This window comes from Ciconia boyciana, chromosome 7, assembly GCF_034638445.1.
Source record: "Ciconia boyciana chromosome 7, ASM3463844v1, whole genome shotgun sequence".
Lineage (NCBI taxonomy): Eukaryota > Metazoa > Chordata > Aves > Ciconiiformes > Ciconiidae > Ciconia > Ciconia boyciana.
In genome coordinates, this window is record NC_132940.1 from 47258326 (window position 1) to 47284436 (window position 26111).

The 26111-nt window shown below is 41.7% G+C and overlaps 1 protein-coding gene across 5 annotated transcripts; it reads right to left on the bottom strand.

Moving 5' to 3' along the window:
- Positions 1-1495: 1495 nt before the first annotated feature.
- SERPINE2 (serpin family E member 2) lies at positions 1496-26111 on the bottom strand. Of its 5 annotated transcripts, none has more exons than XM_072866925.1 (10): positions 25960-26111; positions 11630-11904; positions 10312-10431; positions 8901-9128; positions 7639-7836; positions 4938-5136; positions 4695-4795; positions 3607-3693; positions 2988-3071; positions 1496-2174 (listed from the first exon to the last, which is right to left on the bottom strand). In XM_072866925.1, the coding sequence occupies exons 2-10, from the start codon at positions 11883-11885 to the stop codon at positions 2137-2139; spliced, it is 1311 nt and encodes a 436-aa protein (XP_072723026.1). In that variant the 5' UTR covers positions 11886-11904; positions 25960-26111; the 3' UTR covers positions 1496-2136. The 5 variants fall into 5 exon arrangements, with proteins under 5 accessions (XP_072723026.1, XP_072723027.1, XP_072723028.1 ...); XM_072866926.1 differs by having other exon boundaries at positions 25955-26096; XM_072866927.1 differs by lacking the exon at positions 25960-26111 and adding an exon at positions 25629-25785.

The window sequence follows — 26111 nt, forward strand, 5'->3', positions numbered from 1 at the left end:
AGGACAATCATGCCTTTTTAAGTCCAGCTCAGGTCCTAGCTATATAGTTTCTGTGAGGCAACATTTATCTATTTTTGCAGGAGAAACAATACCCAAGCTAGATGCAAGACAAACCAATGCAGTGTCACTGTAATTGTATGAAACTTGGTAACAATTCTGTTATTACTTTTGCTCCTTATCCTTATCTCCATGAGATGCAAAGAGTTGAAGGCAAGCCTGGCTAGGCTAGCCAGGAGAGCTTTCCTGCTCAGCACCAGAATATTTAGTTACATCAGTCACATATTTTGAGATTTTTGTTTGGGTTTTTTTTTGAGGGGGTGGGGGGGTGTGTGGTTTTTTGTTGTTGTTTGGGTTTTGGTTTTTTTTCCTGCCTGCATGGCTCACTTTCTCTTTAAAGAGAGAGACAGGAAGAGAACAGATCATGCTAGTTTCTCCATTCACCTCTTTAGAGCCAAGTGCAGGAGATCTAGCCTTCATACAGCAGGAGCACTTCTCCCAGCTTATGAGGATTTGGTGAGGAAATACACCCTCATTTTGGTGAGGAAATACCTTATGAGGAAATACATCCCATAAAAGCCAGCTAGCCAGATTTGTTCTTCTTGATGTTTGCAGTAATCAACTCAAGGAGGAAAAGAGGCCAGCAGTCAGAGCCAGACATTCTTCCTATACAGCTGTTTTGTTACTCCCCTCCCCCTTACCAAGTTAGTACCTGTGCATTATCTATGGCAGGATGAGTTCTCATCCCGAGTTTTGTACTGGATTAGGACTAGCCATCCATGACACCTTTGGGTATTTTCTGCTGGAAACATTTTTCCTTAATCTTTTATTCTTACCTGACAAAGAAGTTCAATGCTCATTCATCCTCCAGCTTGCGGATACATGCAACAGTCATCTCCTTACACTAGGAAACTCGTTCCTGCAGGAACTTCTCCCCACAGACCACTATCAGCCAGCCTCCTCTCACTGCGAGTGTGCCCTTAAGAGAAGCAGCTCATATCAAAGATTTACCTTCCCCATCCAAATCCCTTGGTTGCCACAGGAGCAGTACAACACACTTGCAAACAAAAGAACCATCTGTGACAAGCCAAAGGGATTTACTGCTTATCTTTTGAAGAGTTTTGCACTCAGGCAAGTCCTGCAAGGGGCTGAAGACATGCAGATGTGCATATAACCTACACCACAAGGAACAGGAGGAAAGGCCTCAAAGGTGCATTGAGATGTCCTCACATGGCAGTTTTAGCAGTAACTTGGGCATAGCAAATATAAAGAGTTTGCTCTTCAGATACTGAGCCTATGGATAATTCATCCACAGCAGAATGACTTAAGCAGAAAAGGTAATCTGCAGCAGGCAGTTAAAAAACCCCCCCACCACATGACAACAAAAAAATCTCACAAAACCACCCTTCTTTCACCTTCCTTAGAAGGCAGTCTCAAACAAGTACTTCACAGGGCTCTGGACCCAAATACCCATCAGCACATCCATGATCCACAACACTGACTGTTCATAATGCAGTTTTATTTTTTCCTTTGTACAAAAACAAATATAAAATTTAAATCCAATAGAAAGTGTATACTAGCAATGACAAGTTTACATTACAATAAGACAGGACAATGCGATGTGTATCTAACACCACATTAGTTTTAAAACTCAGTGATACATGCACTATATAAAATAAAAATTGCTAGAACTTTTAATCTATTTCTACCAAGAATATCCAGGTACCAAGATACTCAAGAACCAAAAGTAATCTTGATAGGCAATATCTACAAAATTAGACCTTTTCCACACACAAGAAGAAACCAACATTAATAAAAACATTTATCATTCTGTGTTAAAATCCTCTCACAAAAGCCATACATAAAATTCTTAGTAGATACAGAAAAAGCTCAAAAGTTTGTTAGCATAGGTAACCATTCAGTAGTTTAGAGAATCTTTTAGACATTTTGAAGAGATACTGTAGTTTTCAATCTGTATTTTTCCCCACAAAGCCAGAACTACGTCAACTCTGGTTTCAAAACCTAGTCAGTGGTTAAAACTAGCTCTTGAGTGAAGTCAGAGTAGCGTACAAAATATTTAACAGAACAGGGGTGTGTCACATGAGTCTGTTTACTTCTTGAAGAAAATATTTTCCACATTCAAGGTTTGTTTATTTGTCCCATAAACAAGATTGTACCTGAGGGATGAAACGAAAACAAGGATTACCATAGTCTGTAAATTCAGTTAAACTTTTCCATGATAGCATGGAGTCCACAGAGCACAGCAGAGCCACCTTGTCACAGTCTTGTCTAGCCTCCCTCAAGTTTGTGAGCCCAGGGAATTGTATGTTTGGGTAGGTGGCCAGCTTGTATTTCTAGACACACAGTTCTCTTGATGCTCTGTGGAGCCTTGGGATGGGGACTGCTGCCAGGAGCCTAGTCTTCCCCCAGTGCTGGCAGCTGCATCTTATTCCCTACTAACTAGCATATCTATCATCCACATGTCACTGCAAGAAGTAGATTAGTTATTCAAAGTAACTGGGGCAGCTCTGCTCTAGGAGAGTCAACCCATACTGCAAAGAACCATGATCACTATGTTTGAACACTCACTTCTGTTCACAGCAGGCTGGGGCAACACCCTAGATCCCCAAAGCCCTAACCTTTTGCCCTAGCACTATTCTACCATCCATCAGAAAGCTGGGTCCTATTCACCAATTCACTATCAGTAACAGAGTTCTTTCCTTTCCACTCAGGGGAACTACAAGTATTAAAGACTGTTCTTTTGTACCCATGAACCTGCTATGCTTATTTCTGTTAACTTGGCAGCCAATACTTATATTTGTTCCTATTCTGAGTTGTATTCCAAATAAAATAATCTAATATTAAAGGCATAAAAATATACTTGGAGTTTTTTAAAGCAATAGTTATTCAATAGCTCCAGATTCTTTTGTCTCTATTGCATAGCTGGTATTCAATTTCTAAGCAAAAAAGTACATACAAATGCTTCTTACCTGTAGGATTGTGCCGGATGAAAAATACAAACGGCCTGTCTACTATGAACCAAGGAGGGGATGACCTGGCTATTAAAATTGCAGCTTGCAAGAAAGATAAGGTTTAAAGTTAGACAAAGCAAGTACCACAAGACATTATATACTCTATCAAAGTGAAGTTTCCTAGTGTATACTAGAAGCTTGCAGAGGTAGAGATAAATGCCTAAAACCTACCAACCTGCACATCTAAAGCTGCACAGGTCACATGTTATTCTTATAGGGACCATATTATAAAGACAACACAAGACACACAGAAAGCTGTAAGAAAGTCTTGGGTTGTCACCCAAAGGATGTAGTAGCTTAGTCCTCTTTGCCACCTGGAATATTCCATTGGTGGCCAAAGTGTTAGAAGACACTTCTAGAGAAGTAAGTCTGTTTATATTTCTTAAGAGTATACCAGTGGTCTGATCAATATTGGCAAGTTGGGATTTTCCTGAGAAATTACATAAAATCCATCAACGGATCTGATCTGAAGTCAGAGCACATTCCTGCAATGGTCTCAAAGTGGGCTATCTTTGCTTAGTGGTATAGCCTTTTAATACAGTTTCCGAGTCTTACAGTTATCAGTACAGTTGCTTACTTGTTGCTGCAGAAGCTTTGGTTCCATCTTCACTAACTTCAATTTTTGTCTTTTGCAGAACATGAGATACATGAAGACCTTCTGTTCCTGAAAAACCCCAAGAAAAACAGCACTTTCAGTAACACTAATTGCAAGAGTCCTGAAGTACCTTGTAGCTAGCAGCTATGCTAGCACAGCTAAGAATAATAAAAGCTGCTACAATCCTGAAGTTGCAGTGGAGAACACTGCAAAGTAGTATCTTTGAATACAATCTAAGTTGGTAATTACAAAAATAGGGAACAACCTATCTTACTCCTCCCTCCTCCCCATTTACCAGGTTTTCGTATTTGATGTGATGTTTTAAGTTAAGTGTTCACTTATATTTTCAGTTTTAATTAAACAAGTGACTGAAAAAATACTCTGAATTTAAGTTATACTTGCATTTATTTCAATGTCGGGGGAAAAAACCACTTGGCAAGACACCTTGCTTTCAATGAAACACAGGAATTTGTTTTCAAATTAAGCCAGCACAAGGCAGGCTTTTTTGTTAGATCTCTGTAGAAGCTAATCAGGAGTTTAATGGAAGCAGAGAACAGAAATAAAGGTGACATTTTAGAGCCATAAGTTCAAAAGTGTCTACACCCTGTTTTCAGATATTAATATTTACAGCTCTGGTTTGGTCTCGTCCCTTAAACTGGGAATTTAGTCCTTGAGCTTTCCTACAGCTCAAGAAAAAGTCATTAAATGCATACTTCAGGGAAAGTGAAATACTGAGTTGCAGTATTTGTTACAGTCTAAGGTACAGTATAGTTAGAAGTCTTGCCACAGGTTTTAGACAATGCCTGAGACCCTCAGGTTGTAATATCAAAGCTTAAGAAGCTGACCAACATGATTTACTGCTGTAATGCAAGACAAGGGGAAAAAAGCCACTGCAGTGTTCAATAGAAGCAAGCAGCCATGCTTGGCTGGCTACTAAACAGAATTCGGATCCAGTGTCATGGTAGCACTTATCCAAGACAAAACAGACAACTGCATTGGTAAAACAGTGCTTTATTCAGTGCTAGAAACTATGAATAAGGACCACCATGGATTCCAAAAAAATAACTTACTTGTTATTTTTGCAAAGTTTGCCTTTGACTGGTCAAACATATCTGTAATACCAAGTGCTTTCAGAGGGTCCTTTAAGTCTGTTTCTGCTACTGCTGTAAATCTAGTTGGCACAAACAAAAAAGAATGCATCAGTATTATGCAGTAAAGTTGCCTTAGCACTCTTTCTCCTGTATCAGATGAGATATACATGTATGACCCCCAAAACATTCCCTGAGGGAGAAATGTATTATATTAGTACTTACTTAGGTAAAATAACCTGCACTCTTTTTGCTACCATGGTTGTCATCCAGCTTCCTATTGTTTTTGTGCTGATGTGGGGAATGATAGCAGAGAGCGGCGTTGTGCTTTCAGTAGGCAGAGCAATCAACATGCTTATCATTTCACCGTGGTATGGCAATTCAATTATATTATACCACAGCTCATTCGGAGTACTTGTAGTACCTAAAAAATAAACAAAACTAATGAGCCATAATTCTTAGAGTCTTAAATCTCTATTTTACCTTTAGACACCTACTGCTGTAGAGTCTGTTAGGAAAGCTCTGCCTGCATATTGAAACTGACCCTAAAAAGTCACAGACTGCCTGCCTTCCTGCTAGGCAACCCTTCAAAAGCTCTGTACAGATGCTAGTTTGACAAAAGGCACAGACAGGATGACACCATGAAGCAAATACTCATTTGAGTTTGATACTGCTTCCCATACAAACCTCATCAACCCAGAGTGGCAAGCCAGCTATGTTAGAAATCACCAGGTCTGTGAATCAGCTGGATCTAATTCAGATCTCAGCTGTACCAGAACCAGCACTGAGAAACAGAGAGCAAGAAAAAGCAGCAGACTATCTTTCCAAACTGAAGAGATCTTGTAGACAAGCTCTTTTTCCTCCAAGAGTTATTGGAAAAGCTCCTGTTTGAAGTAGTCTGTTGCATTTACTTCATTTTCTTGCTTAATAAGAATCTCATTAGGAAGCAGTCTTAAGTCCTTCAAGGCAGTGGAGAGCAGCCACTTTGAGGCAGTGCAGCAGGCCAGTTAGATGAGGAGTGAGATAGCAACACCTCCGTGAGTTACAGCAAGTGCTGGGAAGACTGTCTTTAAGCAGCCCTCTCATCCTCCAAGTTCCCTTTGGTTACTGTGGGATTTCTGGCATGTGACTGGGAAGCAAATGCTTTTTATAGGAGTTTCAAGTGAAAACTTGTCAGTTTAACTACAGACAGGGCTTCTGGGAAAGTCTTTGGATAGCAATAAGATCTTATTATCTTTCCCCTTTCTTCATGTAAGTCTGCACTCGTCAGCCCAAGCTGAAAAATCAACATCTTCATTAGAAATTTAATCTTGTTGCCAGAGCCACACAACCTGCCTTGACTGAGCTCATATTGCTAGAAAATTGGCAGTATTGCACTTATTTTGCAGGAATTGTGTCAAGCTTGACAGTTTCATTATTTCCTTTTATTATGACAGTGGTTCTCAGACTAGGGCCTACAGATCAAAACACTGGTTGCATGTCAGCTACAGAACAGTAAAAAAAGATAAACTGTCCAACAGTGAAGTACTACTTTCCTGATCTGCTACATGCCATCACTACTACTGAGGCACATCAAACAGGAGAGGAGTTCATCTTCAGTCAACTGATGGGATTTAAGATGCTTAAGAAATTTAAACTTTTAAAGATCCCTTTGCAAGCATAAGATAAAAGCCCTGTGTTAGGATATCCAGAGATACCCAACCTAAACCAAGTCCTAACTCAGCAGTAGTTCTCTTGCTCCTTTCTAGCCTCAATAGCTTTTCTAGCTTAAACAGACCAACATAATGAAGTTCAACCAGCATCAGAATCAAAAGTCAAAAGCCTTTAAGATAACATGGGCTTTAGCAAGACAATTAAGTTATGAACTTCTTTCAAACTCCACAGATTAGTAGTATACACTGCAGTAGGCTTCCCTACCTCCCCCAACTCACACTTCCAGTAGTTATCTCAAAGTATTACATTACATCTGCTCTAATATGTGGGTTTGGGACAGAAAGTTACAGCTGTTCACTTTAACACAAGTCTACTAATATTAGTTGAACACTACTGACAGTAAAACTAGGCATTTAAAAGCACAGTGGGTCTTGTTTTTTGGATTTATAGCAAGCTGTATTCTCAGGCCTATTTCTCAGACTGTATTTAGCATACATGGAAGCTGGTTCCAAGCAGCACTGCTCTCTTCTTGGAAGGATGCGACAGAAGACATTCTTTTAACAGAGCTTCAATCTTACTTTGACCAATAAAATCCCCATAGGGCTGCAACACTGGAGCTCTGCAGTACATTGTCAGTCACATCAAGCTGCCTATGTCAGCTCTGAGAGTCCCCGATGGAAGTCTGGCTGAACCTGCTGAACTCCTTTTCACTTGTGACCCAATTTGAATTTGAAGAGCAGCTTTACACCTTGAAAGATATAGCCAACATACTAACCCTGTGCTCCTCTGGCTCCACAAGGCTGGGGACTGTGCATGTCCCATTTCTTTATTATACAGTAAGATATGGATTGATTCTACTCCAATCTTTCATTCATAGACAGCTCATCACCAGATAAACCTCAGGGTTCTGTTTCTGTTGGCAGTTTTCCTTTATTCTCACCCCTTAAAAAAATAAGGATTTCTTCTTACTGCAAAAGCTTAAGTAACATGCAAAGTTCTCAGTTTGGGTACTTCATATTTTCCTTTTTAAAGGAAACAGGAAAAGGCAAGTACTTTTACAGACTATTCAGCCTTAAGCAACTGTTAAATACTTTGCACAGCAAGTTCATCCATACCTCAGCAATATGAGATACTTCTGTACACAAAGCCTCCTACATCAGCTATAATAGGTAATACCATTAAACACCACATGTACAGTGAACTTGTTTCAGTTTGAAGGAAGAGAGCAAATTTTACAACCATTGTTGATGGTAGTGGGAGTTACTGAGCTTACCACAGCGGAAGATGGATAATTGGGACAGCATAGGAACTTGGTAGGTCTTCCCATCAGCTCCATAAAATGGACGTTTCTTTGTATTTTCAGGTCGAAATCGTGATTTCCATAAGCCCTTGAAATACACAGCATTTACTAGAACCAGTCTGGTCAAACTGCCATCAATATCATCTGGAGCTACAACCTGATCGATCATACCTAGAAGAAATAAATAAAGTCTGAGTATTTGCTGTCATAATGCTGGCCAACTGTTAATTAAGAACCTGATGCACATATTACTTCAGGCCTCTTGATCTGTGAGAGTGCCAGCTCCTCATGGGGCAATACATTTGAGGTTCATAAAGCCAACGGTATTCTTTATCAAAAGGTAAACCTTTGGGATAATTAGAAAGCAAGCATATCTTGCTAATCAATAGAACTGATGTTATAACTAACAGGGCCTTACCCTTTCCAGCACATGAGCAGATCTAAGACTAGGTTACAGCAGTAATAGTTTCAGCTGAAGCACTTCCCCATTTACACACTGCTTACAACATTGCTATGCAAAACTGGTGATGTGGTAGAGAAAGAATTTGACAACCTCATTTCACAAATACCACATCCAACATCATTAACACACTCCTCACATCCAGGAGGCACTGGTTTTAACTCCAAGAGATACCAAACATGTAGTTCACCTAGACTACGAATATGTTGCAAAACATGATCTCTGGCTTTAGCATATGTAAGCTTGACAATTAGATGCCAAGAGGCTTGAACCATGAGGAGTTCTGTCAAGGCAGGGTTAATTAAAAATCCTCCACTAAACATGACTCCTAAGAACATGGCCATATTCTGCAAGAGTTTAGGGCAGTAAGAGCAGAAGCTGAACTGCTCTACAGCTTTCCACGAGTTTGATTTACTGAATCAAACATCTGAGTTGCTTGAAAGCATCTTTTATGTTTGAGAAAGCATAGCTCCAAGAGAAGTCCGCTTGGATTTCTCACCAGTTGTATGAAGGCAAAGAACAGTAGAAGCTCCCCTGATCCCATGGGCAGATGGACGTGCACACTATACACATCCCTCAAGGCCACCAGACAGGCACATCTGCTGGCCCACCAGCCCACCAGCTTTTCTAAACATCACACTAATGCCAGCTTAAAGACAGTTTTCAGCTGCAAGGCAGAGCTCTTTCTACCTCTCGATCTTTCCCCAGTATTTCCATCCAAATCTGACATCAGACATCACCCTGCCATGCACAAAAAGCACTCGCCAATACTCACCCCTTGTTTCATTTTTCACCCACTGGTTGATGGAATCACATGCTGCATTTGGGTCCTCAAAGTCCACACTCTTGACACTGCACTGAAACACCTCTTTGTTCCTTGTAACAAAAGGCACTTCCATTTTAAAGCCACTCTTTGCAAACACTGCATTAGCAATTGTAACAATGTCTTTATTCTTTTTTGAGACTATGAGCCTGTTTATCTTCTTTAACGCTTTACCAACTCCTAGTTGGAAAGAACAGCAAGTTTAATTTAGAATAAGATGATGAACAAACAGTTACTTTATACGCAACTATTAATAACATGAAAGGTCAGACATTAAGTGCTGGACTAGAAAAGGAGACCAAAGCAGGCATTCTGAGAGGCCTTCCAAAATACCCATTTCTGATCTCTCATCTGAAGAACGCTACTGTTTCCTGGCAAAAACATGACTTTCACTATGACGCCTGCTGCCCCTCTAGCTGTCTGCTCAGAATGCTATGGACAGTGCTGGGGATAATATTGAGGTTCAGCTCTTGGTGTGGAGCTACTAACCATGCTCTTCCACAGAAGAGACTGTTACAAAATGTATTTTGTATCATATAAGCCCAGGTCACCTGTCAGTTCTGTGACAGTGACAAAGAAAGTTGAGGGCTCAGCCCACTCACAGCCAACAGGTCTACAGGATTATGCAGGTGGTCTTGAACCTCAGAGTGCAAAGCAGAAGTTGTTTTCTCACCATCATTCCTTTCCATTTACTGGAGAATAAAGGAAGCTGTCAAGATTTCTATAATAAGGTTCAAGTCAAGTCTTAGTTTCCTTAAAGACTAGGTCCTGGCCTAAATCAGCTACAAGCAGGAGTCAATCCCTTAACACATGAGCTTGCCTTTAAAAAAGGAAAAAGGGAAAGCAGTAGGTTCCAGTGCTTACAGTCAAGATCCTTAGGACCTGAAAGCAGCTCGTACTGAGTGCTTGCTAGCTCCTTCACTGTATATGAGAGAAGGCATAGGGCAGCACAGAAGAACTGCTATGTTCACCATAACCAGTTCTCCCCGTTGTTATGGCTTATGAATGAGTGCTTGTCTACACAGGGAAGCTATTGCCAGGCAAGCAACTTCATGTTCAACCACTATATTGAACAGGATCCTTAGGTGGCTGTTTTTATAGCAGTCATTAACAGGCTCCCTCTGTTTCCCAATACAATTTAGGCAGAAACATTTCCAGACCTGCTTCCTTATGTAGATAAACTTGAGATAAGAGATATGAAGGGAATAAATTAGTTCAGAGTTATTCTCTTAGCTGCATATAAGAAAAAGCCTCAGATGGCTTTGCTGTTTCATGTATCATGAATGCTTTAGCAGTACTGTTTGTATGAATTCCTACATGTTCACTCTCCAATATTGTGGGTAAATTCTTTTGGAGAACATACCATAACAGAGGTTCTCAAACTGTATTCTGTGGACCACTGGTGGTCCACGGAGCACTTGCTGGTGGTCCGGGGAGAGCTGGCTGGTCTCATGATGCTGGCTCTCCTCTTTGCTTCCAGCTGCTAAATTGCATTAAAAGACAGCTAAAGATAAATTAAATACTTTCCAACTATTACCTTTCCAAAGAAGCAGTTGCTGTAGCTGCCAAAGGACTGTAAGGCAATCATGAACAAGAGCAGAGGAGATCTGTGCAGAGAGATAGGTAGCATCCCATAACAAGTCTCTCTAACAAGGTACTGGCTACCTTCTAGGAAGTTTGAGAACCTCTGTGTCTCACAGTTAGGATTAGAAAGTCTGCAGGCCAGATAAAACCAGTTGCTATAATGCTTCAAAATTTTTGCAAGTACTTGTATTTTGAGCATTCAAATGTTCCTAAAGTTGATTATCCCATGAAGAGATTTCTATCTACAACATTTAGATCTTAAGCTGACAAACCATTTTGCTGTACTTTAAACCCAGAACCAAAACAGCAAAGCAAATGAAGACACAACAACATGTTAGATGAGAATACTGCTCAAGATTTAAGTGTGCACTTACCTCTTGGAGGGTTTCCTATTCCTGGAAGGAAGGCAGAATGCTGGCACTAAGATGTTAAGTCTTGCTGGCAAACACTCACAAAATACTCAGCATGCAAAGTAAAGCAGCAAGAACCTTCAGCCTACGCCCTCTCAAGGGGCAGACATTGGCAGAGAAATATAAACACAGATGCACAGTGTCAGGCACAGAGACAAGCAGATATTGCTGTTTCAAGAGGAGGGCACTACAAGAACTACAGATTCAGGGATCCTGACAGCAGAGACACAAATGAACAAAGCTGAAGAGCAAAGTGAAAGTATCAATTGTATGGTTAGAGTTTGCATTGCTTTCAATGTGGTGACAAGAAATATTCTTTTGCCTTGTTATCTAAGGAGTGGCACATTAAGGGCTGTTCAGTACAGCCCAAAATGAGGTATTGCAGCCTTCCTGCATAGTACTGGCACTGGACCACCATCCACACTGTTCTGGAAAATCAGTTTTGCAAGGATGAAGGCAGTTCTAGCCAGGGCCCTGAAGTCATTAATGAAGCTGCTTATAAGCCAGTTCAAGTATATGTACATGTCCATACTCAAATTGCCAATTAACTTCAAGTGTGTCCATTTTGTGCTTTGGTAAACAGAGTTAATTGGTGTATGATGCAATCTACCACACTTTGAAAGCCATCTCAAAACAGCATGAAGATTCTGACAAAACACACCCCAAAACACCTTAGGAATCACTGACCATTTACACTGTATCTCATCATAGTTGTCAGCTGCTTCTTTGTCTTGCCATCAGCACCCAGCTGCAACACCCCCAGGACTGATGCAATCCCATGAGGAGAAACAACAACATTGTCCTGAGGCTTAGCTTTCACTATCTGATTGAAGACCTGGATTCCAACATCAGAGCTAAGTTCCTCCAGAGGATAAAAACTGAACTGGGAACATACAGATGTTAAAGTCCCAAGAACAAAGAGAAGTGGGAAGTGCCAGTTCATGATCTCTGGTTGGAGATACCTGTAAGAGAACAGGAGGGGAAAGTTAAGTCAGCTTTCACAAGTACAGCATTTTTATTTTCAACTTAAATTCTTATTTACCTAAAAAGTAGGCAAGTCTTGCACATGCTCCACACACCATTCACAGAGCTCTGGCAATGGGACTCACACCTGCATTTTACTACTACCAGTTTTAGGTCTAAGGCTTTCCAGAAGCAGAGATAACCATAAAATAGCTAGATATCAGTGACTGTATAACAGGACAAAAGCCACCAAGTTGGGAGACTACCTCCCATCACACACAAGTTCAGTTAGTTTTGTGTTTCAGTTAAATGGAGTCTTGGCATTCTATTTAAACTGCCCTTTAGGATAAATTAGTGCTATAAAGCCTTGTGGTATGGTCCTCGCCCACAAATATGTGATACACAGTACATTTTATAGATCATTTTCTGCAGTGAACAGAAGCATGTATACATATCAAACAGACCTTCTGTTGTGGGAATTTACACCTGCCTAGAATAATAAGAGTTAGCTGCATAACTAGCATTTTCCATGATGGGAATATAGAGGAAGACTTTGATTCTAAAATGCAAGGTTAAGTTTAGATTTTAGCCTGTACTTTTCCATTTAAGAAAATTCAGCAGCTTATGAGTACAGAAGGAAGTTCATATTCAAAATGGGCCAACCTTCATCTGCAAATCCAACACTTAACAGAATTCAGTTTTGTTACACCAGTGACTTCGTAGGAACTGAGACACAAGCAGCAGCAACAGTTTGTTTAGGACCTCTCATCAACTGATTAGAGAACCAAGCCCAATCTTAAACACTGGATACTGTATCTAGTAGGCTGTATTTCTTCCTCATGGAAGTGTATTCAATTACTTTTTTGTTAGGGCAAACAGGTACTTAAGAGGAGTAGTCATGCAACAATCTCCTATTTCATGAAATTAGGTTCCCTGCTCACCTTTGAGGAGTTCAGTCACAACATTTTTATTTTAAGACATTTCAGTTGCACAGTCCAAGAGTCCTGACTTCCATTTTCACACCAACAAGCAAGCCTGTTCCCCCACTGAGCTGACTTTGGTGCTCCAAGAGCATGCTTAGGTATTAGTCTCTCAAACACACTGAGGAGTCAACGAGTTCCCTAGCTCACTGAAGGCTAATCAGGCTGCAGAAGGTACACAACTGATTAAAATGTCATTTGCGTACCACATGCAACAACAAGAAGTAGGTCTCCTCCCCTTGGGCCCTCTGCTCAGCATTGCACACTTGCTCTTCTGGCTTCAGCAGCCCCTGAGCTGGAGGCCAGCAGAGATGCAGCATTTAGGTGGGGAGAGCGTTTGGGCTGAGGCGTGCGTTATTCACAGCCGCCTCCCACTCACACAAAAGGGCGTACTGCGCCAAGGAGCTCTGCCATTGCACAGCCTACCTACGCTGCCAAGTTCAAACCATGCTGGAGCACTTGATTACCAGAAAACCAGCTGGTGTTTGTACAGATTCATTTAATCATCTTTTAATAGCATGTACTTTAACTGTGCTAAAACACTTGCAAGTAACAAATACAGCATTTCCACTTTCTTCTACACCATTTCAGGGGACAGAACTGGCTTTCTCAAAGTTTGCTGTTGCAGCACAGAATAAACCAAATGCTGAATATGAAGTAATGCAGGAGTTGAGATACCTTTCTCCCCCCAGACCAACTGTTAGTATAGCTGTGACCAGAGGAACCTGTTGGACTGATTTAAGTTATGCAAGAAAGTGAAAATGCTGTCCTACAAAGCACATTAACAGCTCGCACACTAATTAAGTCTTTCCCATCAACCTACTAATCCCCCAAGCAGTTTTGGAGTCACTGAAGTACAATTCCTTCCAAAGGAGCTCCATACCAGCCATCAGCTGGCACTACTCAAGCTTAGTCTGAAAACTAGACCAAATCTGGCCGGTTGCAGCTGAGACCTGCAGGAGGAAAACCAAACACCATCTGAGCCCCCTGAAGCAGGTTATGGGAGTCACTTCCTAGATTTGTCCTGCACCCCACACCATTGGCTACAGCAGGAAGCAGTCATGCAGAGGACCAGCAGCCCAACAGGGAAAGAGAACTTGTACTGTTTTTTAATTAAAAGTGTTAAGGAATATTCTTAAGTGTTCTTTGATACTAGCACAAACCAACCAGCTGAGATCTCTAGTTTTGTTCTTAGGAAGAAGGCTTCCTTCTCTCCCAGGCAGCAGCTCTACACTGATGACAATGCTGCCTTGCAGGAGGCAAGTGTGGCTTGCCACTCTGAGAAGCTAGGTTTTGGGTTTAAGGGTTTTCTTTGGTGGTTTGGTGACCACCTCTTCTCCCTACCCAGAGACCCAAGGGACAGTTTAAACAAAAATTCTTAATCCCAATATTAATCAGACTTTTACCTTTACCTAGTACCTTGGCAAAAAAAAAACCCACCACGAAAACCCATAACTATTAGAGAGTCTTAGTAGATGCACTTACAAGCAAGCAAACAGTTAATGTTGGTGCAATACAGCCTGTCCCATGTAGTGATGGAGACCAGGGATAGGACAGACAACTCAATCACAGAGCACAATTTGAGCTGTAATTTGAAAACCCTGCTTTTGATTGAGGCAGCTCCACCTGATCCAGCCAGCAAACCAGAAGAGACTGGGCTATTTTGAGCACATCTACTCTTGACACATTACATTGCCAGAAGTATATTACAAGGGCAAAGACTATGAAACCAAATAAAACAATGTTTCATTGTCATTTATGTACTGCATCTGCACAAGCCTAACTGAAGTCAGACATTTCCCTCTCCTTTGCTTTTACCACAATATATTGCAAGTCCCAAGTTTTCTACTTCACTGATGACAGCCCCTGCCAGACTCAGGGTGACAGCGACCAACAGCCTTACATTTTCCCCATGACATGTGCGAAGCCTTGTCAAAACAACCCAACTCTGCTCCCAAGGCCACTGCTGCAGGATTTTGTTTCTGCCTTTTTTGTTTCAGGGGAAAACTATTACCTCCTGCACCTGGTTTCCCCAGAGGTCTCCATGCTTGCCTAACCTCTCCTTCCTGCTACACCATTATGGCAGGTTGGTCTCCATTTTGGAGCACAATCTCTAGCAAATACCTACTCAGTAAGTGAAAGAAAGTTGTGCAGTGCTCTGAGCATGGGAAAAGAGTAAAACTGCTTTTCAGTATTAGTTACAGAGCAGTCACTTCTTGGCTCTGCCATGCCCACTGCATAGCTTAACCAGCTAACGGAGGAGCTCATTTCACCTTTGAGCAGAAGTGGCATTCATGTTATTAATGGTTCTGGCATGGATTTCAGTATATTCAACTTCTATGCAGTTCAGTAACAAGAAGTGCATTTGCATATCCTGAAACAAAGAAACAGCTTAAGTACAGCGTAAGGAGAAAAAAATCCAAAAGGATGTAGGATGGAAGACAGTTGACCTGCTATACAGAATACCAACAAGCTTTCAACAAGCTTTCATAATGCTGAAGCTGAAAACTTAGTGATAGTTAAATTTGAATCTAATGCTTCAGAAAGCCAAACAAAAATACAAACTAGGCATTTCTTTGCCTGTGACCTTTATATTTTTAAAGTTAACTGAGAAAACCGAGGAGGAAGGTGTATAGGCAAATTCATTTACATAAATGTGGGCTTTTGAAAGATGCTGGACTAAAAAAAAATCCCTCTTCAAGGTAGGCTGCCCACTTCTTAGATTGAGAACTTACAGAAAGGACAATATCCCACAACTTAAACTTCTAAACTGACAACAAAAATACTGACACTGACCCAAAGAAATGCATCTAGAGAATAATAAAAAACCAAAAACAAGTTTAGTTTGTTATGCAAATCCAGTTCTTCATCCTGATGCTAAAGTTTCTGAACAAAACAGATGAGTTTCATGCATTCAGCTGCATGAGGGATGCCTTGTCCATGGTGAGCATACCAAGAACTCCATTATTCCATCTGCCTCACTGAACAGCACCATACCAAGTCCTATACACCATGCTAAATTAGTAGTTGCTACCAATATCTAACTGCAGAGCCTCATTTAAGCCACTGCATATTTAGACAAGTAGTCCAGTCAGGCACAGAGCTCTGGGGAAGGCAGGAGAGGAACACCAGTGTGTCGTATCTGCACTGGTAGTTTTGTGGTGTTTCATGACAGATGATGAAATGTCTTCAGGCTACCAATACCTGGATTACCTCAGCCTCTAGCTGGTGTTGCAAACGCTAACCCTCATACATACTAGGCAACGTACTCAACTCTCACTGGGCTCAGCTATTCAGGTCACCCACATAATGCATAGTTTAAGTTTTTGTCTGAAGTAATTATAGAAGTATTTATGTCAACAAAGACGACATGATGCTTTCGGCCTGCATTTACAGAATGCTTGGTACAAAAGCAAAGTTACATTAATATGGATTGTTTGATCTGGGTCTAGAAAGGCATTTGGTGGAGCAGGGAGAAGTTATATCTTCAGCCCCAGGCACAAAAAGCTGCTGAGCATGGAGATCCTCCTACAGGAAAGAACTAGCTTAGGAAGGACTTCGTTTTCAGAGACCCAGACCAAGCTGCTGCACTCTTCCCAAGAGAAAGAGAAGTTAGTTTGGTTCAAGATCAGAGGCAAAAGCATGAGCTGAAAAAATATCCAGATTTAGAGTGTAAGTTGGAGAAAAGATGTCCCAGAGAGCCTGAAGAGCACTTTGAAGTGAATTGAGGAAGAAAGTGAACTGTACATAGATTTTTAGATATCTATACCAACTGCATTAAGTACTGTATGTATGTTAGTATCCTATGAGACACCTCCAAGTGTTTATTTTGAAGCCTGACTTCAACAGCAATAAGGTATAACCCAAAAGGCTCATTCTTGCAGCTGCAAGACAGATTCTGCAGTTCCTTTAAAGACGTATCAAGCATAAGGAATTTTAGACACCAGACTTCACTTCTGTGAATAGCTGTAACCAAAACAGCAGCAAGCGCAGCTAAACAGAGTAAAACTAAAAAGCACAGTCTTGCAGCATTGCTGGTCTCACTGTATTGAACCCAAAAAGCTCAGAGCCCCTGAGCCCACATGGCAGGCACTGGGCAGCCTGTGTGCCCAGAGAAACTTGGCCTGGGACAAGCATGTGGGGACTTCTCCAAGTTTGAGATGTTGATGTTTCCTTGTCTGTGCCATCTGTGCTACTAATTTAAAAGTCTTATTTCAACTGACATGCAAGCTCAAAGAAAGCAGTTTCACTTCAGGCATTTAACTAACTCTCTCCAGCAGGACTGAATAAATACTCAACCAAACTTGTTAACAGTCATTTAAGGAGCTGGCTGAGCACACAGCAATTGTTTCTCCAAAGCAATGAGACCACTCTGGTTGCAATGGGAAGGTCACATGCTGGGTCTTGTTTTTCAGATGATGCACACTTGGCAGCATATTAAAACACTCAAGCTTGTTGGTAGGCTTCTCCTGTCCCCCTCACAGGTGTTTGCAACTCCCCTTCTGCCTAAGCCCCTTATATCCCAAAGCCTTCAGCTTCAGTAACCTGTCCTACCACACTGCTTGGCCTCTGCTGCAACTAAACACACTTTCAGGTTTGGAGCAGCAGGACCCATGGTCTGAATGCAGGTGAGTTCAGGAGTGACTTCTTCCACACAAGAGAACTGGGAAGTGCTTCATCTTCCTCCAGGTTTTCTGGTACATCCTGAATGTTGACTCTTCCCTTTTGTCTAACAACTCTTTCCCATGCTTCCTGCTTAAAGAGGTGAGGAAAAACCCCACAGACATCCCCATAGATATAGAAATAGAAGCCACATTATATCAACATGTCAGGTCACATGAAAAATATCTAACACAACAAAACGGATTTATTACTCAGTACTTGTAAGGTTTAGTATATGTGGAACATTACTAAGAAAGGATGATTGCTAGTTTTTAAACAGCTCAGTACTTGTATTGCTCTGAAGAGAAGTAAGTTACTGTCAACATGAGATAAACATAACTTGTACACAGAGATAAGCTGGAAGTTTTTTTTTTTAACATTTTGTATGTTAAGATATTAGTCTGACTTCAGGCACTACAGCCAATGTCGCACAAGTGCAGAGAGCATGGTACTGGTTCTGAAGCTTTCCTCTGTCGACCTTAATCCTTTCTCTCCTATTTCTAATTCTCTCAGTTTGTTAGTACATTTGTGTTTGTTTCAAGATGTACTGTCTCCACCTGGAAATCTCCCTTTCAGCTGTGTCCAACCAGCCTCCCCTGCCAAGGGGGAATTTCCCAGCAGAGCACCAGCTTGTAAAACTGGCTGGCCCCAGATAGGAACCATCTTTGTCCAAGCACAGCTCCCGCATGAGTGGAAAGTTAAGGGTTTAGTGCTTCTTTATGAAGAGTCCCAACCACCACTTCTTGGGAGTTTCTGTTTAGCATGAAGAACAGACAGACAAGTTCCATTTAAAGTTTTCTGTAGCCTCATGACTAGTGTCTCCTGTTCATAAGCCAGACAGATACTGGTGAGAAAATCTGTCTTCTACAGCATTTGGTGGTGGTTCATGGTAGTTCACTGCATGATGTGAAATTGGTCTTTGTCAAGTTGACCAGAGACAGCTTTTGATTTCACTACTTAGTTGTAACCATACTACAACTCCACAAGCACGATTCAGAGTTTCAAGAACATAGACAGGCATTTATGTATCATTTGCTTTTACTTCCATTCCTCATTTATGTATAATTAAAAAAGCCAACTTGAGCTCTGCTTTGTGAAGCTAATACAGAGTTTGCTGACACCACAGGGCAGGGGGCTTATGGAGACTATTCTGGGACTTTACAGTTCTACCACCATTTTCAAGTTTTATCTGTGTTCTCTCATTATGATAGGCTCAACAACTATTGCTAAAGTTTCTGTGTTATTTACTCCTGTATTTAAAGCAGAGTTTCCACAGCCTTCTCTAAGATCTATTATCAAGTCTTACAGAATCAGGAAGATTAAAGAGAATTATGTTTTCAATTTACTGGTGTCCCTTTATTAAAGAAGTGGTTTTGTTCATCTGAAGTTCTTTATGCAATGTGGTTATTTTAATATAATGAAGAAACAGCATGGGACAGTCAGCGCATCATGACTAATACTACAGAACCAGTTTCCCAAAAAGACACAGCACAGTAGTGTTTCACAACATGGCAGTGAGACTATACCCTCTTGCTCTGGATTCACCCCAGTAGAGGCAACGATGGTTCAATGATTAAAGCATTTGCCTAAAACTTAGCAGCAGGTTCATAACCCAGGCTCCCATTTGAAGTTTTTGTGGAAGAAAAGCCTCATGGAACCACAGTTCCCACATTTACTGTACATTAACAATGCTCACTATGCAAGTACAGGCTCATTAAGAACCAAAGGCAAACCTATGGGATTGTAAGCTCCCATTAATAAGGTACAGGGTACTACTCTTCGGTAATGGGCTGCCCAAGTACTTCATAAATCTGTAACTCCACAAGGTGCTGGACTAACAACAGCTGGTGTCTTACCAACTCAGGTCCCTCACCATCACCTTTACCTTAACCCCCACTTCTGCTATAGTATTTGACCTTCTTTTCTTCCTTAAAGAATATTAAAGGGAAACCCAGTGTCCTTATTCATTTCCACTTGTTGCAGGACTCATCTGATACCAGGACTCTCTACAGCCCTGCAGAGCAAACTGAAACTTGCTCCTTCTTTCCCCAGGTAAATTTTAATCTGCTGACCAGTGACATATGCTCTGTCTCCTGCACGTACCAGGCTGAGAGAGTAGAAATAGCCTCATGGAGATGGCTCCATGGCCACTATGAGCCTGCACTGACCATTGAGAGCAGATTGAACATAGAGAACTTCCCAGTACACATCCTTCTTCAGAAGAGTTAAGATACTAATATCTCTAACACTCAGACCTAGAGTACTGTCAAGCAAAGAAAAAAACTTTGTAAAAAACAACAAAAGCTAAAGACATAGAATCAAGTCCTCAAACCAATAATGAAAATTTCAGTAGAGCTTTGACAAGGCATGCAACTTGCTGCAGAGTAGAAGACAGATGATTGTTTGCCTTCAGATTCTATACCCTTTAGGTTTAGTTTACTCTACCAAAGAATTGTATTTCCTATTAAACAACACCTTACAAAGCCCAGTTCCCATCATTCTACACCCTATGGTTCAGTCTGGGTTTACAGCACAACTGAAAATGGGTTTTTCTAATGTAGCAATAGTATTTTCATCTTCCTGGGAAACTAAGAGAGATGGCAGTACATATCAGCCACATGATATCTAATCAAAACCTATGCATGCTTTGTTTAGAGATGCCCAACTGGTAATAAGTAAGAGATAGGCTCTCAGTCTTCCAAGTGGCCTTTAAGAAACCCCACTTAAAATAATCCAACTAATTCAATATTACTAAGATTTTACTTATTCTTCCTCCTACAAGAGGTAAGGCTATGGTAATAACAGTGTTGGCAGTTCTGTAAAGTTACACAGTTGTATTTGATACATTCATGTCAGCATAAAAATAAATTGGAACAACTCCAGTATTCTCTGTTCATAATAAAAACTTTTATAAAACTTGTACTTACACAAACTCATTGATATCCAAGACCTGAAACTTAAAGCATTTGTATCTAGGGAATACTACCACCTGACAAAATATTTGGAGAGATCAGGAACACTGTTCTAACCATTTACTTCACTTGTGGTTGGAGATCTGCAGAGTGATAGGTGACTAGCCTTTTATTTATTAGTAATACTGTACAACATTTATTATCAACAGCTTCCTATTTGCAAGTGAATTTAGAAACCCTGTTCTCATCTGAAAGACTAGATAACAAATGTAACTCTCAAAATGTAACATAGCCAAGGATTAAAATTAATATTTAAGATGAAAAAACATTGATTTTGCTATCTCTAGGACAGCATCACTGAAACACTGTAGCTCACAGAAACAGATACTAGTTTTCTAGTGGCCTTTTCTCAACCATTTCAGAACTAGCTTAAAGGTTACACAAAAAGGATAGGGATATTTACATTTTTCTTTACCACATATAGATGTTTACTTGTATTCATCTTTTTCCCCTCCCTAGCTTCAGAAGCAGAACCAGGCAACCACAAAAGCATCAGAAGTCACAGATGCTGCAAGGATGCAGAAATGAAGCATTGTGCTGGGAACCCTAACTGTATACTCAGACAGACACCTCCTCAGCCATCTGCAAGAAGATTTACATTAACAAGTTAAGAGAATTAACCGCTATTTAGAAGACCTGTATTTAAGAAAACACACTCTTTTCATTAATCTGACCTCACCTCTTATTAATCCCACTGGCTTTACTACAGGTTTCTGGAAAGGCAAGACCTCAATTTCCATAGAAAAAAGGGACAACTGAATATGAACTATGCACAAGAATCCTGCAAGAGCAGGTCATGACCTGGTATATTAAACCATCTGATTCAGTTCAGACTGAAAGTTTGTAGGCTGAGTTGTGAGCTGCGTTGGCTGAGAAGCCTCCACACAGTCCATCGCTATTTCTGTAATGCAGATGACGAACCTCAGCAGAGGAAGTAGGCAATTAGCTGGGAAAGCAGCCTCCTAAGCTGGGCTGCCAGAGCAGCTGGAGGCCTCAAGCTTGCTTCATTCCTGAGACAGCTACATTAACTACTCCTTCTGGAAGAGGAAGGTATATAGCAAGATGGAGAAATATAGCCAACAGATAAATCCACCAACTTCTACACAGGATTTCTTAGATTGCTTAAGGATGTGAAGTAAGATAACAGAATGGAAAAGTTAGAGGTATATTCAGTTCTCTTGTTTTTACACCTGTGAGAGCCAGTGACAGAAACTGCCCCTCTCCTGTTAAAACTAAACAAGAAACCTCAAAAACTACTCAAAACCTTTGGTCAACAGAAGTTTGCAGTTCACACCAGATGACATAACCATCTCAGAAGCACTGGGGACCATCACTAAATACAATGCGCCCTTCTGCAGGAATAGATGTTTAAAGTTCAAGTTGTTAAATAATAAGAAAAGCATTTAAGAAAAAACAAATGCTTGGTCAAAGCTACATGCTGATGAACATGAATTCATATTACCTGCACATCAGCTGAACTAAGAGAGCTAAGGTGTACCAACATTTCTCAATACTGCTGCTGGAGACCCCAGTGTGATTTACAACAGTAGCATACAGTCTGTTGACAATTTAACTTCTCACAAACAGTTTCTACCTGCATGCTGAGGCCACTACATATGCACAGCCTTGAGCAGGGGTCTTCAGTTCAGAACTCGCTGGTAATCAGTCCTGATGCCTTCCATAATTGCTCTCATGGTCCCAAGATACTAAAAAGAACTTGAGGCCACTGTTTCTAAAGCCCAGGAAGAGAACAGGAGGCTGCCTGAAGCACACGGTTTACATCACATTGCTGAGTATGGTCAGCAAGACTGATATTTCCACCATGGGGAGATCAATCTGCAAGATGAATATGCTTTCATACTTAAACTGCTTTGTGGCACATTTATCAGACCCCAGCATGAGTCACCTCCTGATTTCAGCCTGGAAATATAAGCAAAAGCATCTTTCTGCCTATTAAAGGTGAACACCAGATCACAGACAAAATACAGTCGCTGCCAAAACTCCTGTATTTCCACAGACACTGCTCAAGAAGAGGTGCTAAAAGGACAAATAAAGCATTTCAGTTAGTACTTAAGTGTATTTCAAGGCCATGACAAACAGATCAAGAAACTATGGCTCATACTAGCATTGCCACTAAAATCACCCCATCCTCTTCCTGTCCATGGTCACTGGCTCCAACTTCAGCAGTGACCTCCTCTGTGCTTGCAGAAGTATTCATGTAGTTGAGTAGCAAACTAGATTCTAGTACTAAAGATGAGACAGGAAAAAGCAGAACACAGGACAGCTTTTTTCCATAGCAGGCCAGCCTAAACATTTGTGTAGCTACAGCTGTAGAATGCTACCACCTTTATTTTCATCTCTTTCTGGTCTCCTCCCACCCCATCGTTTTAACCATTACAGAGGAGACACACCTAAACATGTACATGGTTGCACATATTCAGCTTTCTCATATTTTCACACACAGAAGCCATGTACTTTAATAAAAACACCTTTTCATATTTTCATAGTTCTCTAATTTACACTGTTAATCTTTAAATTCATATGTTGGTGACTGGCTACTCCATGCTACCTGCTCTCCAACATTAAAAAGAGGCAATTCTTTATATCACTATTTATTCAAAAGTTGTTTGTTAGTATAGGTGCACTGAATTACATGGTACTTACAGGCTAGTACTTTGCTATAAAACACAATTTGTAAGTTATGTCACAGGCAACTGGGAGAATGCCCAGAGGCATGTAAAGATGACTGCATCCGGCAACGCTTCACAGATTAGTGATGATTAATCCATCTTTTCCCCTGTCTTCCCATGTATAAAACCTTTGACCCTAAAGAATAGTAGAATCCAGTCAACAGACCAACTAACTGGAAGTGTTTTGATGATTAGGCTGGATTTCCCCCTAATTAATATTACAAAAGCATACTCTTTCATGCATGCTTGTGATTAAGCAATCCAAGTGGTCCAGACAACCCTAACTCCAGCTTCCAAGAAAAACCTTCCACTGAGCCTCAGCTTTTTCAAGCATGAGCACCGCAGTTTCCTAGCAAGAATCAAAAGCTGTGAACAGCTGCATGAGCCAGGTAGATACTGAGCCCACCACCACCAAAGCAACACAGATCTCTAGCCAGAGCTCCCTCTGAACTGTTCCCTTACTGTAGATGTATGCAATTTATATGCAACTCCACTTTAATTCCTAGCAATAAGGCGAGGTGGTTATTTTTCTGTATTTATATACATAGACACACTTCAATCTAGTCTAAAAATGCCTAGTGCAACTTACTGGGCTTACTGCTTGACATTTTTCTGCCTAACAGTATGCTGCTAAGAAGCTTTAGGACTGGAACACATTTCTGGCTGCGCAATTTAGAGACCCACACTAAAAGTCTCTGCATGCCACTAAGACATGCTATTCTCCTGGTTGTCAATGACAACACCAAACAGAAGCTTCAATACTTCTGTATACACCTTGAGACAAAATCCACTGCAGATTTCTGTTGTTTTCTTTTTTGTACTAACAAGAGTTTATATCACCTCCCACATGAGGTACATAGAGCTATATATGACAGCTGTCTATACTGATGGCCATATCACCATCCAAAGCAAAGAGGATGTTTTTATAAAATCCCGATACCTAGGTAGCAGATGCAAGGGTAATGTCCAGATAAGCAGCTTTTCAGCATCTTAAGAGCACTGACAAAATTTTCTGACAGACCGTCCAACATACAACTTGTCCATAATTGTAAAGAAGCTGTGGGCTAACATTCATTACTCAAAGTTTACTCCCATGCCAAACAGCTGCTATTCTCACAGGTTTAATCACACTCCATAAAATGCTTAAATTCCAAGCTAGCACATCTTATACATATTTGAATCAATCTACTTAATCATTCTGCCTTTTTATTTGCGTTGGTCTTCACCTCACACGCTCTAAAGACTCATCTGAGCACTCAGCAGGCATGCAGCTGCTTTTCACTTTGCTCATGGATTTCTGCAGTTTCTCTGCTTTTTCAAAGCTACACAACAGTACAGCTGCTTACACCTACGTAAGTTTTGTGAATAGTCCCTACAAAACCAGGTTTCTAATGAACTCCTGTGGAGAGGAGGGGGCAAGACATTACTAAATGCTCACATAAGAGAAAGTGAAGGGAGAAGTTATTTTTCAGTGCAGTGAAAAAAATAATCAGTCTACCAGTTTCTCTTTCAGGAAGTTGCCCAAGAATGCAATTAAACCACAAAAACCAAACCATGTTTCAGACTCATATGCAGGCATGAGAAAGGGCAAGAGAAATAAATCACACTGAGGCCTCTAATCCATAAGCAGGTATTCTCGAGTTTTATGGGAAATCTGACATTTTAACACCTATTTGTTAGCATAATGGTATCTCCAGAAGTTTTATTTCTCTGTGAGGATCCTCCTGCGTTGCACAACATTGAGCCAAGATATTGAACACCATTTTAACCAGGAGACAAAAGACTCTCTCCCGAGGTGTGCTTCGCATTTCCAAATCCTCCCAGAACTCAGTATATGAAGCACGCTCCCACACTATTCAAAAGGGAGCCAAGATAAGAGTTTTAGCTAACCAGTTCTCTGCTTCAACACACGATTTGATACCACCAGCACTATCTAAATCCTGTTTCAATAACAGAATACATACACCCTTTCCTCCCCGAACTGCAATGGCTGTAAATACATCTCTCCCATTTCTCTATCACTCGATATGTAAAGAAAATCTCAGTTACTAACCGAATTGATTTTTTTTCCTAGTACAAGAAAAGCAAGCTCTCTCTCACAGCGGACAGGAGACCCTAGCGAAGTGAGCAACTTCCAGTTTTCAAGCTCTTACGATGAAGCCGATGCTCGGGAAGTGCCACCTCTCGCATCCGTGAGAGGAGCGGGCTCCCACGCTGGCCCAGGGATGCAGCAGCGACCCGGCCCCTTCCCGGGGCAGCGGGGACCCAGGACGGAGCCGATGGCAGAGGGGAGCAGGCGCTCCCCACCCGGGGCCGGGCCGGCGCGGGCAGAGCGCAGGGCTACCAGCCTGGAAACCCACTTCTCGTGGGGAATAAAACCTCCTTGCTTTCAAAAAACCAAGGAAAAAAACGAACTCACCACGCCAGAAGCACCCACTCACGCCACAGCGCCCGCGCATCCGGTGTTGGGAAACTTGTAGGAGCAGGTAACAGGCAAAGCACACCGAGGAGCCCGCCGGCACCCAGGATAACGCCTCCGGATCGACCATTTGCGGCCAGCGGCCTCCGGGTTGTCAACAGGGAAACTTGGGTTCCCCCCCCGCCCCCGCACGCCGCCCCGGCCCCCCTCCTCCTCCGCAGGGCGCCGAGCGGCTGCCCCGGGCCCTCCAGCCCGCCCCGTGTCCTCCTCCACCTCCCGCGGCGGGGCGGCACGGCGCAGGGGCCGGCCGGCCAGCCCTCGCTCACCTCACCTCCCCTCGGCGGCTCCCAGCCCGGTCCCGCCGCGGCAGCCGCTGCACCGCGCCACTCGGCCAGAGCGCGGCGGCGCCCGGCGTTTATAGGGCCCGCGGCCCGCCCCGCCCGCTCCCGCCCCTCCGCCGAGCCCCGCGGCCGCCCGCCTCGG

What these genes read in the sequence shown, in the direction of transcription:
- SERPINE2 (XM_072866925.1), bottom strand. Translation starts at nt 11,885, where the DNA reads ATGAACTGGCACTTCCCACTTCTCTTTGTTCTTGGGACTTTAACATCT. An exon ending in AAACTTTGCAAAAATAACAA is followed by an intron (nt 3,694 to 4,694) that starts GTAAGTTATTTT and finishes GGGGTTTTTCAG; the next exon opens with GAACAGAAGGTCTTCATGTA. An exon ending in CAAAGCTTCTGCAGCAACAA is followed by an intron (nt 3,072 to 3,606) that starts GTAAGCAACTGT and finishes CTTTCTTGCAAG; the next exon opens with CTGCAATTTTAATAGCCAGG.